At 43.4% G+C, this 15628-nt stretch overlaps 1 protein-coding gene across 8 annotated transcripts in view; it reads left to right on the top strand.

Moving 5' to 3' along the window:
- Nucleotides 1-2887: 2887 nt before the first annotated feature.
- FAT1 (FAT atypical cadherin 1) overlaps nucleotides 2888-15628 on the top strand; it is a 109606-nt gene continuing 96865 nt past the window's right edge. For 3 of the 8 annotated variants that reach the window (XM_068681456.1, XM_068681452.1, XM_068681453.1), the window contains exons 1-2: nucleotides 2901-3388; nucleotides 10805-14094. In XM_068681456.1, the coding sequence (XP_068537557.1) occupies nucleotides 10827-14094 (3268 nt within the window). In that variant the 5' untranslated portion in view covers nucleotides 2901-3388; nucleotides 10805-10826. Of the gene's footprint in view, nucleotides 3389-4498; nucleotides 4691-10804; nucleotides 14095-15628 lie in introns of those variants that run through there. The other 5 variants (XM_068681451.1, XM_068681449.1, XM_068681455.1 and 2 more) reach the window with 4 other exon arrangements.

The raw sequence follows: 15628 nt of genomic DNA, 5'->3' as shown, positions 1-15628 counted from the left end.
GGCCCTTGATTGCTCCTGAGTCACGGACTGCTAGTTTGGTTTGTTGGTTGCTTTTTTCTTTTTTTTTTTTTTTAGCTGCACTTGGTGTAGCAATTGCAACTGTTTCTGCCCCATAGAGACTGAGCCGTAATTATCCTTGCCTTTGCCATCAGTTTGAGCCGGTACAATTCAAAGTACTGATATCAATCTTTAATGCTTTATGTAGCTTAAAGTCCCTACACATTGAGATTAACTTCTCTTCTCCAAAATGGGAGCTGGGAGATCAGTCCAAAGTACTCGAGATAGCATTCCCTGTGTGCATACGTGGGGCTGGAGGACACTTGACTTCAGTATTTACTTCCTAATTATTGACTTGCCCAGTTCATATATCAGCTCCTGTTTGTTAAATACATAGCAAATAAGAGTTGAGATCTACAATGTTAGGCTTTGAGGTGGATTAGTGAGAGTGTTAGTGCTACAATGTCCTACAGGGAGAGGATAATTAAGAGGGAATGCCATTTCTGATTTTCTTATTCTTTTATGACAAAGATTCTCTAACACAACTGTTCACTGGCAGTCTGATACCAGATTTCTATTCCAGTTCTTGGGAACTAAGTCTGAATTTGAAGTATCTATATGTCTCTTAAAAGAAAACTATCTAATCCGAATAACTGTATTTATTTATTTTCCATTTACAAAATGAGCCAAAAATTGCTTCATCTTAGACAGTATCATAAGAACAAGGGTATGTTAATAGATCATAGCTAACACCAAGTCTAGAACATATTTTGCCACAATGGTTGTAAGACTGGAAGCTTTTTACAGCAGTGTATTGAGCCCTAGGCACTGAAGTGTGATTTCAAGTATTCCCTTTCATAACAGCCCTATAGATTATGCATTGTATGCACAATGCATACATTAGAATATACTAATATACCACAGAATATATTAATTTATTTAGCACATTATATTAAAAAAATACTATGGGAGGATTCATCCTTAAAAGCATAACAATGATTGTACACTATTTCTGAGGGGGGGGGGGGGAAAGAAGGAAAAAAAAAAAAAGAAAAAAAAAGAGAGAGAGAGAGCAGAGAAAACAGGAAAAGAAAATGTAATATCAAGCAACTATGTTATCAGAATGGCTTTGTCAATATTATTCACGATATTAGAAACCTGTTTCAGAAGTTAAAATTATATATATCAAGAAGACTTATGTATGCACTTGCTTGGACATCTTGGCTCCAATGTTTATCTGAAGTGCTAAGCCACTGCCCACTGATAGAGAATGACAGCATATCCTTTTATTCTTCATCTAAAGTATCTTTATCTGTCAGCATAGCATGAATATACCAGAAAATCCAAAAGCCCCTACATTTTGTCTAAATTTACCAGATACTTTTGAAAGATGCTTCTGCCCCACTTATAGGAGGTTAGTTTAATTAACCACTAACCTTCATTACTCATCTCAGAAATCAGCAATAACATGGCTATAAATCTGAACAATAGCTAATTTTATACTCTGAAAATATGAAGTATTTGCAACTTTACTGAGTAGTTGTTTCTAGCCCTCAACTATGAAGTCTTTAAAATGTTCCCTTGTCTATCTCTTTTCAGGAATGCTATTTTCAGTGCAGTTTACTTTACGAAGATCCCTTTGAAGGAGTCCTCACAGAAGGAAAGATCATTTGGCCCAGTAGCACTTGGATAAGGACTTAGTATAATTCCATTTAGGATCTTCAGAAAGTACCTCTGAGATGCTCACTAAATCAATCAGCTGTGTCTGTTGTGGAAATCTACAAGGCCAGAGAATTTTGACATTAAACTTTCCAGACAGGTTCATTCAAAGTGATCGTTCCCAGGGTGAATTGGCTTGCGTGCACTATTTGGAAATGTACTTAGTATTTATGCGCTGCAGTATGTATCTGCTCTTCCTAATACAGAATGTACTGCATGCTCATTTGGCTGGTAGATTTCACTGGTGTATCTTATAGGAAACAATGACCCAATGACTTCAGAAGACAGTTTGAGTTTTGGAGGAAGGTCCAAACTTCTAGGTCCTTAGGGATAAACGGTGTCACAAAATAAGATTTTACTTTCTGAGAATCTCAGAGTGCTTTACAAATTTAACGTTACTCTCTCTCTCAGGTGAGCTGCTTTTAAAGCCATTTCTGTAGTTTTTCCAAAATCTGATAAACCCCACCATTCAGTATTGACTCAGCCCCTGCTTGCAGCTCACTTTGACTTCACAATGCCACCTCTTCAGGTCTGTATCAAGAGTGACTGATCGGTGGTCATTCAAAATGAGGGGGCAGCACAGTGTAAATATGATAACCATGCCTTGCTTGGTTGTGCTTTAGTGCTGTTTTTTTTTGAGAAGGAACAGCCTTTTTTAAATTGTTGTTCAAGGTGGGAGGTAGACAGGAAGCCGTTTGTGGAGAGGAGAGTTCAGTCAGAAAGGACCCACAAAAGACGGAGAGGGAGAAGGAGAGAGAGAAAGGGAGAGGGACAGGAGATCTCCAGCCCTGGCGTGCCTCCGGGAGGCGATCCCGGCAGCCAGGCGTCCCTTCCAGCGGCAGTGCCCCGCCGCGGACCCGCTGTGCAGAAGGGGTCGCGCTGTCCGGCCGGCGCGGCGACGGCGGCGGGGTCGCCCCCGCGGCACGGTCCTGCGGGGGCAGGGGGGCAGCGGAGGGGGCCGCCTCGCCCCGCCTCACCTGCGGCCGGCCGCGGCCCAGGTGCGCGGCAGCGGCCCCGCGCGGAGCCCTGTCGGAGCGGCCGAGGGGAGCCCGGCGGGGTGCGCGCCGCCGCCGCGGTGAGGGGAAGGAGGGGGTGGCGCCGCCGGCAGCAGGGTCCGGGGGGCGGACGGAGCTCCAGAGAAGGGGGAGAGGGAGGGAAGGAGGCGGGGGAAGGAGGGAGGGAGGGAACCAGCGATCCGTCGCAGCTTCCCCACTCACTCTCTCCGGCGCTGCAACTCCGCAACTCTCCCGTTCTTTGCCTGGACATGTCTTGAGAAAGTTGGATCTCTCCTTTTCGCCTTCTTTTCCTCCTTTTTATTTTTATTTTTTTCCTTCTCCTTTTATTTTTTTCCCTCCCTCCCCATCTCTTCTCCCCCCTTCCCACCGCCGTTCGAGTAGCAGGCAGCCGATGGGGGGGAGCCGACATGCCGCGCTGTGGCGATGGGGACGGGCGCCGCGCTCGCTGAGCGCCGGGGCCGCGGCCGGCTGCCCGCTGTAGAGGTGCGCGGCCGCCCGGGCTGTTCCCGTTCCTTCGCCGAAGGCCAGGAAAAAATAAGAAAGAAAAAGAGGAAAAAAAGAAAAAGGAAAAGGAGGGGAGGGAAAAGGACGCGCGCGGAGATGAACTGAGCTGTGGAGCAGACTTTGAGAGGGGAGCGCCGAGTCCAGCTGGCCTGGTGAGTTCTTTGTTTGAGGAGTTTATTCGCAGCGGGGCGCCCGCAGAGGTGCTTCACGTGGGGCTCGCCGCGCTGCTCAGCGGCAGCGCTCGGGGGGCTTGCGCCTCAACCCCGGCTGCTGCAGGTTAAAGCTGCCGTGTGCGTGTATCTTTGTATATATGCACTCACGTATATACGGGTATATATATATAAATATATATAGGCACGGAGACTTGACCTAGACGCACCCGAGGCACCACCGCCGCCTTCCCGGACCGACCCGGGAGCCGGGCTGTGCTCCGCGGGGCTCGGCGCCGGGCTGGGGGCTGGCGGCCGGCAGCGTGCCCGGCCTGCGGTGCGCTGTGGCGCGGCGCCCCCTGGCCGGCCGCTGCGGAACTGCGGCGCCGCCGGGGGCTGCGAGGGGGCTCCGGGGGGCTGCCCCGGGAGGGGGCGAGGGCGGCTGAGGGGAGCGGAGCGGCGCTCCCCGAGGGAAGGAGCCGCCCCCCCGAGGGAAGGGACGGCTCCGGGAAGGGGCCGCTGTTTGAAGGCGCCGCTCTCTTCTGATCTCCAGCCCCGGGGCGCGCAGGGCTCCGCTGAGGGAGGGTCCCCCCCTCCGCACAGCTGGCGTTATTTATGTACGGGGCTAATAAAGGGCCCCACTCGCGCCCCCGCCGGCTCCTCCCGCCCGCAGCCGAGCCGGGAGGGATTCCCCGGCGAACGTTTGATCGCTGCCGAGCGCGATCGCTTCTGAAGGAGCGGGGAGTGCTCCTGCGGGGCGTTCATCTGCAAAGCCGGGCCCCTCCAGCGAGCCCCGCGGGCGCCGGTCGCTGGAGGCAGAGGAGGGCAGCGGCTGTTAAATGCCCGCTGGGCTGCGCGCCCTGAGCGGGGACTGCGCGTCCCGGCGGCGTCCCTCGAGCTCCCCTTCCCTCTGCAGCCGCCGCTGCCCGGGCGAACTTTCCCAGCCGCCTCCCCCAACCTCCCCCCCCCTCCTCCCCGTTCCGCACTTCACCGCCCGGGGGAGCGGCCGCCGGCCCCGCTCCCGCCTACCCCGCGCCTGGCCCGGCCCCGGGCGGGGCGGAGGGGCCGGGGTGCGGGGGCCGCTCCCGCGGAACGCCGGCACAAACGAGATCCGGAGCGGCCGGCGCGGCGGAGGAATACGGAGCTGGGGGTGGTGGAGTCGTGGGGGGGACACGGCCCGGCGCCGAGGGGCAGCGAGCGGCGGGACGGGCGGCCGGCGGCGGAGGAAGGCGAGCGGAGCGCGCTGCGGAGCCGCCCGGTGCGGGGTCGCCATGCGGGGCTGGTCCCCGCCCCGCGGGCACTGAGGTGGGGGCGGCCGGGAGAGTCGGGGGAAGTTTTTTGGGGTCGGCCGGCCGAGAGGAGAGGGGAGGGGAGGGGAGGGGAAGGAGGGAGGCGAGGCGGCAGGTTGCTCCGAAGTTATGTCGAGGAAAAAAAAAAAAAAAAGGTGGTGATCATATTTTCCCCCTGGGGGCAAGGTGTCTGCCGTGGGATGTGTGTAATGGGCCATTGTGAACTTAATTCCCGGGTAAGCCGCGGGGAGAGGCTGGCAGCGAAGAAGTGTCTCGGGGTGATTTTCTCCCTTTGTTCCCGCTGGAGCGCGGCGCCTCCCGGTGCTCCCCTCGCCGGATTCCTCGGCGAGATGAAGGCGAGGAGGCGGCTCTCGGGGACCCCGGCAGCTCGCCTCGCTCCGCCTGGCTTCTCTGGCAGCGCAGACAAAACCAAGCTTTGTTGGGAAGGTGTGCTTAGTTTCCTGGGGTCAGCAAGTGGCAGTGGAGCTTCCCATAGCCAATGCTTATGAACTTTTTTTTTTTTTTTTGGGGGGGGGGGATGCATTAAGAAATTAAAAAAAAAAAATCAGCGCTGGCTTCTAACAGCAGTTTTTCCTGCGGTTTGAGCTACTTACAAGTTGTTCCCAGGCGGCCGCATGGGAAATACTGCTCCTGCTGTCTTGCTGTGAAAGAAAGGAATAGTGTGTAATGGCTGTGTCTCCTGCTCGCTGTGTACTGCCTTTTTACCTGTCTAAGCATGTGGTTATATTATCCAGCTATTTAGTGTGTAAAATTCCCTGTTTTATCGCTGAATAAGACTATTTCAAAGCTTTTTGTTCTCTGTGAGATCCTGAAATCTCGCATTTAGGACACTGGAAGGTGAGCTTTAGTAGTTGCAGCAGTACGATAGGCTACTGCTTTTATAACTTAGCATGAGAAAGAACCTTATATGGCCAAGTTATAACTGGTTTCAGTGAAAGCAAGGAAGCAAAAGAAAAAGCAAAGCTCTAAAACAGTGAAGATTTATATCTGTTATTTATTTTAGTTTAAAGCTGAGTGCAAGCTCAGTAAAACTATTTTTGGTCCTTGAAAAGTTGTCATCACGTTGAATTTCAACCAGACTTCTTAATTCCCAAAGATCTGCTTTTCTGTGTACAATGGATGAGTTCAGTATTAGACACACGGCAGTTACTGGTGTATGTAAATAGCCAAAATTGCCGGTGTGAAACTTTGTTTTGCTCAAGCTTGGGAATCTTTGCATGCTGTTTGAATACAGCAGCTGCATTTCCTTTAACAGCAGAGATCTTGACTGCACAAATCAAAGTATCTCATGAGATTAAATCCTACTGTGGGGAATATAAACATAAACCTTGCTGGAGTTTAGTCACAAGATGGAACTGCTAAGTTAATCTCTACGGCAACGTACATTTTTTGAATAACTTACTAGCTTTACTTAAGTAACTTTACTGTATGCTTTCATCATGTGTTAATTTTCTGTCTACCAACACACAGATGTCTCCCACTGTTGTCCCCGTCCCTTCCCCCTATCCCCAAAATCAATGAAAGCCTCTTTCAGTATTTATTTCAAAAGAAAATCAGATATTTATTAAGTTTTTGATTGGAGTCCTGAGAATGTTGAAATGGTTAAACCTGACTGGTCTACATAAATGATTGCTTTTAAAAAAATGAAAGAGAAGGTGTAACTGTACAGTTAGTACAGCCCACAAAGCCACATGATCTCCCTTAGACTTCTACAATAGGAACCCTGTCATGACAGTTTAGTTACTGCGGTAATAACTTTTCATAGTGAGTTTGTGTCAAATGGCATCACTTGTACGTGCTGATCAAAATTGACCTTTAAAGTAAATTGGCGATGTTTTGATCAGTAGAGACATTTTAGTGTTAATAATGTAAAGTTGCTATTCAGGGAAGTTGGTGTGCATGTGCCAAAAAAACATAGAGAACAAAGCAAAGTGCTACCTCATTTGTTAGAAATTAGTAAAAGTTTTCAGAAGACAATCATTGCACAAACAGCACTAAAGGACTTATTTTAGTCCCCAAAATGCTCCCTGGTGTTTCCCAAGTGCAGTGTTCACAGGCCGTGTTCTGAGTCTGGTTTGGCTAACACAAGCAATGTAGCGTAGTGTTGCAGGAAGTCCTTCTGGGCTTAACTGGCAGATCTTGTGTGTAGAAAGGGGATAACAATGGCACTGAGGCTCGTAGTAACAGCCTGTCTGGCCCAGTTAAGGGGCTTTTTCTGCCCGTGATTTTTCTGTGATTGGTTGGGGAGTAACTCCCACAATGTGTATTCACTCTTGATACATTTTGTGGAAGACAAAGCTTGTTTTGCCTGTTTGGCATTGAGGTTGCTACATACTGTGTTTGATGCTTAAAACTTGCAAGTTTCAAACTATACAGATTGAAGTAGATGTACTGCAAGCATTCCGCAAAGAGAAACATGTATATAACTTGCATCTTACCCAAATTATCAGCATTTGGAAGCTTTCAGTATAAGGTCACCCAGCCCACCTGATTCTCTGATTCTGTTGCCTTTACTGTGAAGTTAGTTCATATTTCTAAGTTGTGTTAGTTTGTTTTTTTTTCCCCATATGTGAGTGACACTGAGTTAAATCATTTTGTTAATGCAGTATCTAAGTAGTAAAACTGTCATTGGTATGAATATGCACATAATAATAACCATTCTTCCAAATAGGAAATTAGAGTTTGTTTGAGATCAGACTTCCAGAATAAATACGATGTACTTCTTGTAAACCTAGGGCTATGATGTTTTATTAAGCAAACAGTTGCGTTATGTCTTGGAAATGGATGCAGAAAATCCTAAAGTGGTGATACTCCAAAGATTTATTTAAAAAAAAAAAAAGTAGTTCAAAGCGTAGCCTTTGGCTAAAATGTTTGTGAAATTTAGTCATTCTGGCTCGCTGTAATGAGCCATCTGAGTTTGCATCTAACACGTTATCATTTTATCTTAATGCTTTCATGCTTTCTCTTAGTCGATAACTTTTTACATTAATACTTCAGATATTTATCAAGATTATATTATATGTGGATTATAGTCTTGGTTCAACAATTTTTAATTTCTGGTAGCTCTCCAAATTATGGCACAAGATGGGGAAAATATGTAACAGAAATATCTAACTTCTTTTTATTTAGCGCAGTTAACTGTCCGGTTGAGGGATGCTCTTCAGTTGTAGGTTGTGACTCAGCAGACATTAGAGGTTGCTGCTACAGAATGGGCTCTTACTGGTAGTTGCATAACCGTGTTCAGTAGCCTGCCTGTTGCCAGTTCTGAGCAGTTATTACAGAAAATAAGCAAAGAGTACTTAAGGTATTATGGCACAGAAAAATATTTATGTAATAGTAAAACCTACACATATGTTCAACTTAGAATTTTAATGAGGAGCTTGGATATCTTAGTGCAGTCTAATGCATCATAGTCTAATGTGCCTGAGATACGAGGAACAAATGATAAAAGATGCAGACAGATAGTGTTTTACATAATAAACACACCAGTTCTGACAGCGTATTGCCAACTGCTAGTAAGTAAGGGCTGTGAGTTACAGGATGCTATAGCTTCAGAAGACAAATGGGGTTTTGGATTTCAGCATAAATAAAAACAAACAAACAAAAAATCCTGGTGCAACTGACGAAGGAAAAGAGGGAAACTATGCAGTATAAGACCTGATCAATAAGTAGCTTTTGGTAGTGAAGAGCTGCTAAAATTCCAACAAATGGAGTAAAAGAACTAATAGCAGCCCTATAAATACAGAATCAGAGTTGATGCTCTTTGCTACTGAATTTTAATAGATTATAGGCCTAAAATGTGTCCAGTTTTGACAAGAGTGCAAAATGACTGGTGAAAGCTTAAGGAATTGTATTGAAGTGACTTGAGGAGCTACCTTGGCTCCAAGAAGAATGCAAGAGTTTCACAGAGAAATGTTCTGATAGGTAGGAAAGACTAGACAGTAAATTCTGTTTCCCTGAGTGTATGGTTTTGGAAGTACCACAGTTTTTGGAAGGCTCTTGTGGAACAAGTCAGGTGGTGAGCATTTTCTCTTTAACACTTTAATTTATTTGATAGAGCAGAGCTCCTTTCACCTGTCAGTTGAAGGTCCCAAGACTTCCACAGGGAAAGTTGTTTCTGTTGATTACTTCAAATGATGTAATCACTTCTGATGTGTGTCTTAGTGCAGTATAATGACTTCTTAAATTGCTTGAAATTTTAGAGGTATTGATATAGGTTATTTATTGCAGTAATTTTTGTGATGAAAATATTCGTTTATTTAGTAGCATATTAAGAAAATGAAGCCCCGGAGTCCCAAGTGTCTGCTTATTCTAAGGATAAACCATAGCCTAGGGAAAACAGTAGAAAAGAGAGAAATGATATTGTTAACCCATTGAAATCATGATTGTTGCAACCTCGCTCATTTGCCCTCCCAACCTTTCATTCTTCCAGCTTTAAGACCTTTTAAGTAGTGGTTCTAGCTAGTGACTTACCTTTTATTTTCTGCTATGGTTATAGCCTTAATCAAGTAAGTTAATTGCTAGATTTGAAAGACAGACCACAGATTTTTGCTTTTTTTCTTCCCCAGATGGATTTTTATTATTCCTCTCTAATATTTCCTTTAGCTTTGTGAATCCGACTCCTAAGTCCTTAGGACTTAGGACTTCTCAAAAGCGCTGATTTAATAATGGCTGTGATAGAATCAGCTGCTTCTGAGGCTTTGGAGTGAACTGTTAACACAGGCAGGTTAATTTGCTCTAATATCTCCTAGTGAGCAGAGATGATCCGTGGAATTTCAGCCAATATGATATTTCAGGTATCTAATCAAGCAGGTAGGAATTAAGGGAGAGACAAACAGCAGAAAATGTGTGTGGTGGAAGACGACAGCAGAATGAGATGCACTTAGAGCTGAGGTGAGCAGAACCAGTGTGAGGATAGGCACAGAGGAAAGTCTGGCAGGCAGAGGTAGAGAGGGGGAGAATAGGGATAAAATGGGGGAGAAAAGGTCGGGAAGAATGAAAGGAGGGTATGGTTGGGAATTAGTATGCAAGTTGTATGAAAAAGACCAGCCAGGGAAGGAAAGACTAAAGAAGAGGCAAGGGAAAAATGCTGAAGATAAGTAGGGGAAGGTAAAAGAGAAGAATGTATGGTACTTAATCAAGTTAAAGATGAATGGCTTTCTACTTGCTGCAAATAAATCCACCCCCCACACTTTTTTTTTTTTGAAAGCCTGGGTTTGTTGAGGAAGAATTTTAAAGCTTTGATTTATCATCCTGTGAGACATCTGGGAGTAACAACTCTTGCTGTAAACCCAGATGAAGAGGGTGGTCTTGAAGGGTCTTGTTCCTGAGGTTTCTACCTTTCGTTATGCTGCAGTCTTGCCTGGATTTAGGCATTGGAAATTATATACTGACTTCTTCCTCAAAAGGTAGAGCTGATGAGGCATGTCTCCATGTCTGTCTTGCTGTTTCAGGTGCTTTCCCTGTCATTTCTGGAGTGTGTTTAAAAGAAACGCATCTCCATAGATCTTCCAGTTATTTTTGTAGATTCATGTTCCCATAGCTCTTGATCCTCATTTTTCAGATCTGTTCAGAGAGGGGAATAAAGGAATATGCCTCATTCTTTATTGATGGTCGTACAGCTTAGTGATGAGCTTTTTTTTTTTTTTTTTTTTTACTTCTGCATCATTAGATATTAGTCATTTTACAATCTAAGTGAAATGAGCGAGAATAATTTACTATCAGAAAACTAGAACTAGAGGACTGGAGAGAAAGTTCAGTACTCCAAATTCATGCAGATCGAGTTTGCTCACTTGCTCGCTTTAGTACTGGCATATTTCTCCTAACAGTGTTGCTTCATGAAGTGTTTCAGATGAAGTTAACTGAGTGCATCCTCCTTGTGTCTAATTCTTAGAATTTGGTCTTAAGGATTCTTGAGAATTTGGGGGGATTTTAATTTACCTGCTTTTTTGTTACTGGAAATCACGTGGAAACTTTCAGCAAAAATGGTTATAACGTAGATGTATAACTAATAGTTTTCTTGCAAGTGTTTGTTCTAAACTAAGCATCAAGGTCATCTAAGTAGTATTTGAACAGTCATAGGTCTTAATTCTTCTTTCTCTTGTTTCAGGTTTTTTTTTGTAATTGCTGCCATGGGAAGATACTTGACTATGCTGTCGCTGCTGATGCTGCTGGTGCAGCATTTTGGAAACTGTGAAGGAAATCAAATCCCACATCATGCTCCACCAATGCAATTTACACAAGTACAGTATAATGCCACTGTGTATGAGAATTCTGCAGCCAAGACTTACGTTGGGCATCCAGTGAAAATGGGCATTTACATCACAAATCCGTTATGGGACATAAGATACAAAATTATTTCTGGAGACAATGAGAATTTGTTTAAAGCTGAAGAATATGTTCTTGGAAATTTCTGCTTTTTGAGAATACGGACCAAGGGAGGAAACACAGCTATCCTTAACAGAGAGGTAAAAGACCATTATATGCTGACTGTTAAAGCAGTTGAAAAAAATACAAATGCTGAAACACGCACGAAGGTCAGGATACAGGTACTGGATACAAATGACTTGCGGCCTTTGTTTTCTCCAACATCTTACAGTGTTTCTTTGCCTGAAAACACAGCAATAAGGACAAGCATCGCAAGAGTCAGTGCAACAGATGCAGATATAGGAACCAATGGAGAGTTCTACTATAGCTTTAAAGAAAGAACAGATGTGTTTGCTATTCATCCAACTAGTGGTGTGATAGTGCTAACTGGTAGACTCGACTACTCGGACACTAAGCGTTATGAAATGGAAATTCTTGCAGTGGATCGTGGACTGAAGCTGTATGGTAGCAGTGGCATCAGCAGTATGGCAAAACTAACTGTGCACGTAGAGCAAGCAAATGAATATGCGCCCGTTATTACAGCTGTTACACTGACTCCCTCAGAATCAGATAAGGATCCAACTTACGCAGTTGTAACTGTAGAGGACAATGATCAAGGTCCAAATGGAGAAATAGCATCATTAAATATTGTTGCAGGTGATCCACTTCAGCAGTTCAGAACAGTGAGGTCTGTTCCAGGAGGTAAAGAATACAGAATCAAAGCCATTGGTCCCATCGACTGGGAGAGCCACCCCTTTGGATACAACCTTACCCTTCAAGCTAAAGATAAAGGAAATCCTCCACAGTTTTCATCTGTAAAAGTTGTTCATGTGACATCACCACTGTTTAAGTCTGGTCCCGTCAGATTTGAAAAAGAGATATATAGAGCTGAAATAAGTGAATTTGCTCCTCCAAACACACCTGTGATAATGGTAAAAGCTCTGCCTAGTTACCCCCATTTAAAATATATATTTAAAAACACACCTGGCAAAGTAAAATTCAATTTAAACACTCACACTGGTCTCATTACCACTTCAGAACCCATAAAAGCACAATACTCATCCCATTTTGAACTTGAAGTTGTGACAAGTGACAGAAGAGCTTCTGCAAAAGTATTAATTAAGGTACTAGGCATGAACAGCAATCCTCCTGAATTTACTCAGACATCCTATAAAGCTTCTTTTGATGAGAATGTGCCAATAGGTACTAGTGTCATGAGAGTAAGTGCAAAAGATCCTGATGAAGGGGAAAATGGTTACGTGACTTACAGCATCGCAAACCTAAATCCTTTGCCCTTTGTGATAAACCATTTCAGTGGGGTTATTAGTACCTCAGAAGACTTAGATTATGAATTGATGCCAAGGCTTTACAATTTAAGGATTCGAGCTTCTGATTGGGGTATACCATATCGTCGAGAAGTTGAAGTTCCTGTTACTATTATTTTAAATAACCTGAATGACAATGTACCTCTGTTTGAGAAAATAAATTGTGAGGGAACAATCCCCAGGGATCTTGGTGTTGGAGAACAAATAACAACAGTATCTGCCATTGATGCTGATGAGCTTCAGTTGGTGAGATACCAAATTGAATCTGGAAATGAACTGGATTTATTCAGCCTAAATCCAAATTCTGGAGTACTTTCCCTCAAGCAGCCGCTAACAGATGGCCTAGGTGCTAAAATTTCTTTTCACAGTTTGAAAATTACAGCTACAGATGGAGAAAACTTTGCAAAACCATTGTATATCAACATAACTGTAGCTACTAGTCGCAAACCGGTCAACTTGCAATGTGAAGAAACTGGCGTTGCCAAAATGCTCGCAGAGAAGCTTTTGCAAGCAAATAAATTGCATAGCCGTGGAGAAGTTGAGGATGTTTTCTTTGACACTCACTCAGTGAATCTGCATGCACCTCAGTTTAGAAGTACACTCCCCAGTAGCATTGAGGTAAGAGAAGACCAACCTGTGGGCTCCAGCATAATACTTATGAATGCTACTGATCTTGATACTGGCTTCAATGGAAAGTTAGTGTATGTTATCTCTGGAGGTAATGAAGATAGTAGTTTCATTGTTGACATGGAAAGTGGAATGCTGAAAATCTTGTCTCCCCTTGACCGCGAAGTAAAAGATAAATATACACTGAACATTACTGTCTACGATCTTGGAATACCACAGAAGTCTGCCTGGCACCTTCTAGATGTAAGAATTTTGGATGCTAATGACAACCCACCAGTGTTCCTACAAGACAGCTATTTTGTAGAAGTGAGTGAAAACAAAGAGCTGAACAGTGAAATTATTCAAATTGAAGCTACAGATAAAGATTTGGGGGCTAATAGAGAAGTAAAATACTCTCTTCTTACAGATACAGACAAGTTTACTATTAATGCTGTGACAGGAGTTGTGAAAGTTGTGGGGGTTCTGGATCGTGAGGAACAGCATGTCTATTTCTTGAAAATAGAGGCTAGGGACCAACCTACTGAAGAACCTCAATTATTTTCAACAGTTATTTTGAAAGTGTCTATAGAAGATGTTAACGATAATCCTCCTAAATTTATTCCTTCAAATTATCATGTGAAAATTCGAGAAGATCTTCCTGAGGGAACAATTATTACATGGCTAGAAGCCTATGATCCTGATTTAGGCCAGTCAGGTCAAGTACGGTACAGTCTTTTGGACAGTGGAGATGGCACCTTTGATGTTGATAAAATAAGCGGAGCACTACGTATTGTACAAAGACTGGATTATGAAAAGAAACAACTTTATAACCTGACTGTGCGGGCCAAGGACAAAGGAAAACCCATTTCATTGTCCTCTACGTGTTATGTTGAAGTGGAGGTAGTTGATGTGAATGAGAACTTGCACCCGCCACGGTTCTCTATATTTGCTGATAAAGGCTTTATAAAAGAAGATGCTCCTGTTGGCTCCTCAGTAATGACAGTATCTGCTTATGACGAAGACACAGGACGAGATGGGGAGATTCGATATTCTATCAGAGATGGGTCTGGTATAGGAGTCTTCCGCATAGATGAAGAAAAAGGTAAGGCATTTTTCTGTTATCTTTATGCTTTAAGTAAAATGATATGCTGGCAAAGAGATGATAAAAGCTGCATTGTCACTGTTGAGAGAGGTGTTTTTGTTAGGACCAAAAAATAAAAAGTCACCAATAACAAGTACAGTTCCATCTGCCACTAGTGAAATTGTAAGTGTATATTTGATAAGTACTTTTCCTCTGTCCTCATTTTCATCCAGCATACCTAAATGCATTCTTAGATCTTAAAATATCTACCATGTGGCAAAAAGAAGAATGCTGTTGATATAAAATGAAGGTCTGCTTCACGTAAACAGTTGTCTTGTGGACTGTGGGGGGTGTGAAATTGAGGGATTAAATTGATTTCTGTCCAAGGACTGAATTCTGACATTTTTATGCTTTGCGTTCCTAAACTACAGCTCTGGTGCTTCATTTACTAGAAGTATTTATCAGTGCAGGTATTTATACTGCCATACTTGCTGTTTTTGTAGCTACCTTTTATGGTTATAGGTGCTCATGTTTATGTTAGTAATCAGTACTTTCTTCATGGAAAGGCTCTTGTAAAAAAAACATTGATGCAGCCTTTAAAAAGCTTGTATAAATCAAACAGACTGAATTGTTGACTTACCTCATTAGTGATGCATAAATTGAGGAGCAACTTTGAGTTATTCAAATGCCATGTATTCAGAAAAAAGCAGAAGGATGGCTTCTGAAGAAATCTAGTGCTGACTTCTAGTAGTGCATCTCTGTAACTACCTGTTCTTTTACATATCTGATAAAGATAGAGAACACTGATATTGTGTTACTCTTCGGTGGGGGTATGAAGAGGGGTTGCTTTTTTTTTTTTTTTTTAATCTTAGGGAACAAATTCCCTCCTAAACACTAGAGTGGGGAAGAATTCGTTTGCATTTGGTGGATGTGTTTGTCTTCAAACTTTGATCTAAACCAAGAAGCTGGTGAAAGAATGTAGAGCATTTTAAAGCTTGACAATGTAACTTAAAATGTCTTTTTTTTTCCTAAGAAATCACCAGCATTGTTACAGAAGGCACTCTTTGTGCCTAACTATCTGAATATTTTTAATTCTTTTCAAAATGAACTGTCCTTGATATAAGGTACAGCCTGATAATTAGTCAAGAAAGCATATTAAAGAATTTGTGGAAAGATGAGATGCAGGAAGCAACTTGGTGACTTTTTCAGCTTGGTAAAAGGCTCTTCTGACTTCACCTTTTAAGTTTCCTGCTGTCTGAGAGAATAGTACTGTGTTTCCAGTTCAAAATTTGATAAACTGGATTTTGGAAGTCTACTATTTTCAGTGGTTGAAAATTGTTTTATCCCCTGCTTCTAGGAATTGAGGACAACAGTCACATTTTCAGGAAAAAAAAAAGATTACTGATGGTGTTAGAAGCATCAAGTTCTAGGCATGGAATTGTTGCTGGCTTTCAAGCTATTGTTTCCATGTTAGTAGTTTTTATTCTATGCTTCAGAAGGTATGAAATTGTATTAGTGTTTGGTATTTTTACCCTTAATTCTGAAATGTTCTGGC

Source organism: Anas acuta, chromosome 4 (genome assembly GCF_963932015.1).
Source record: "Anas acuta chromosome 4, bAnaAcu1.1, whole genome shotgun sequence".
Taxonomy (NCBI): Eukaryota; Metazoa; Chordata; class Aves; order Anseriformes; family Anatidae; genus Anas; species Anas acuta.
The sequence above is the reverse complement of the archived record's forward strand: the minus strand, read 5'-3'. Positions and strand labels throughout refer to the sequence as shown.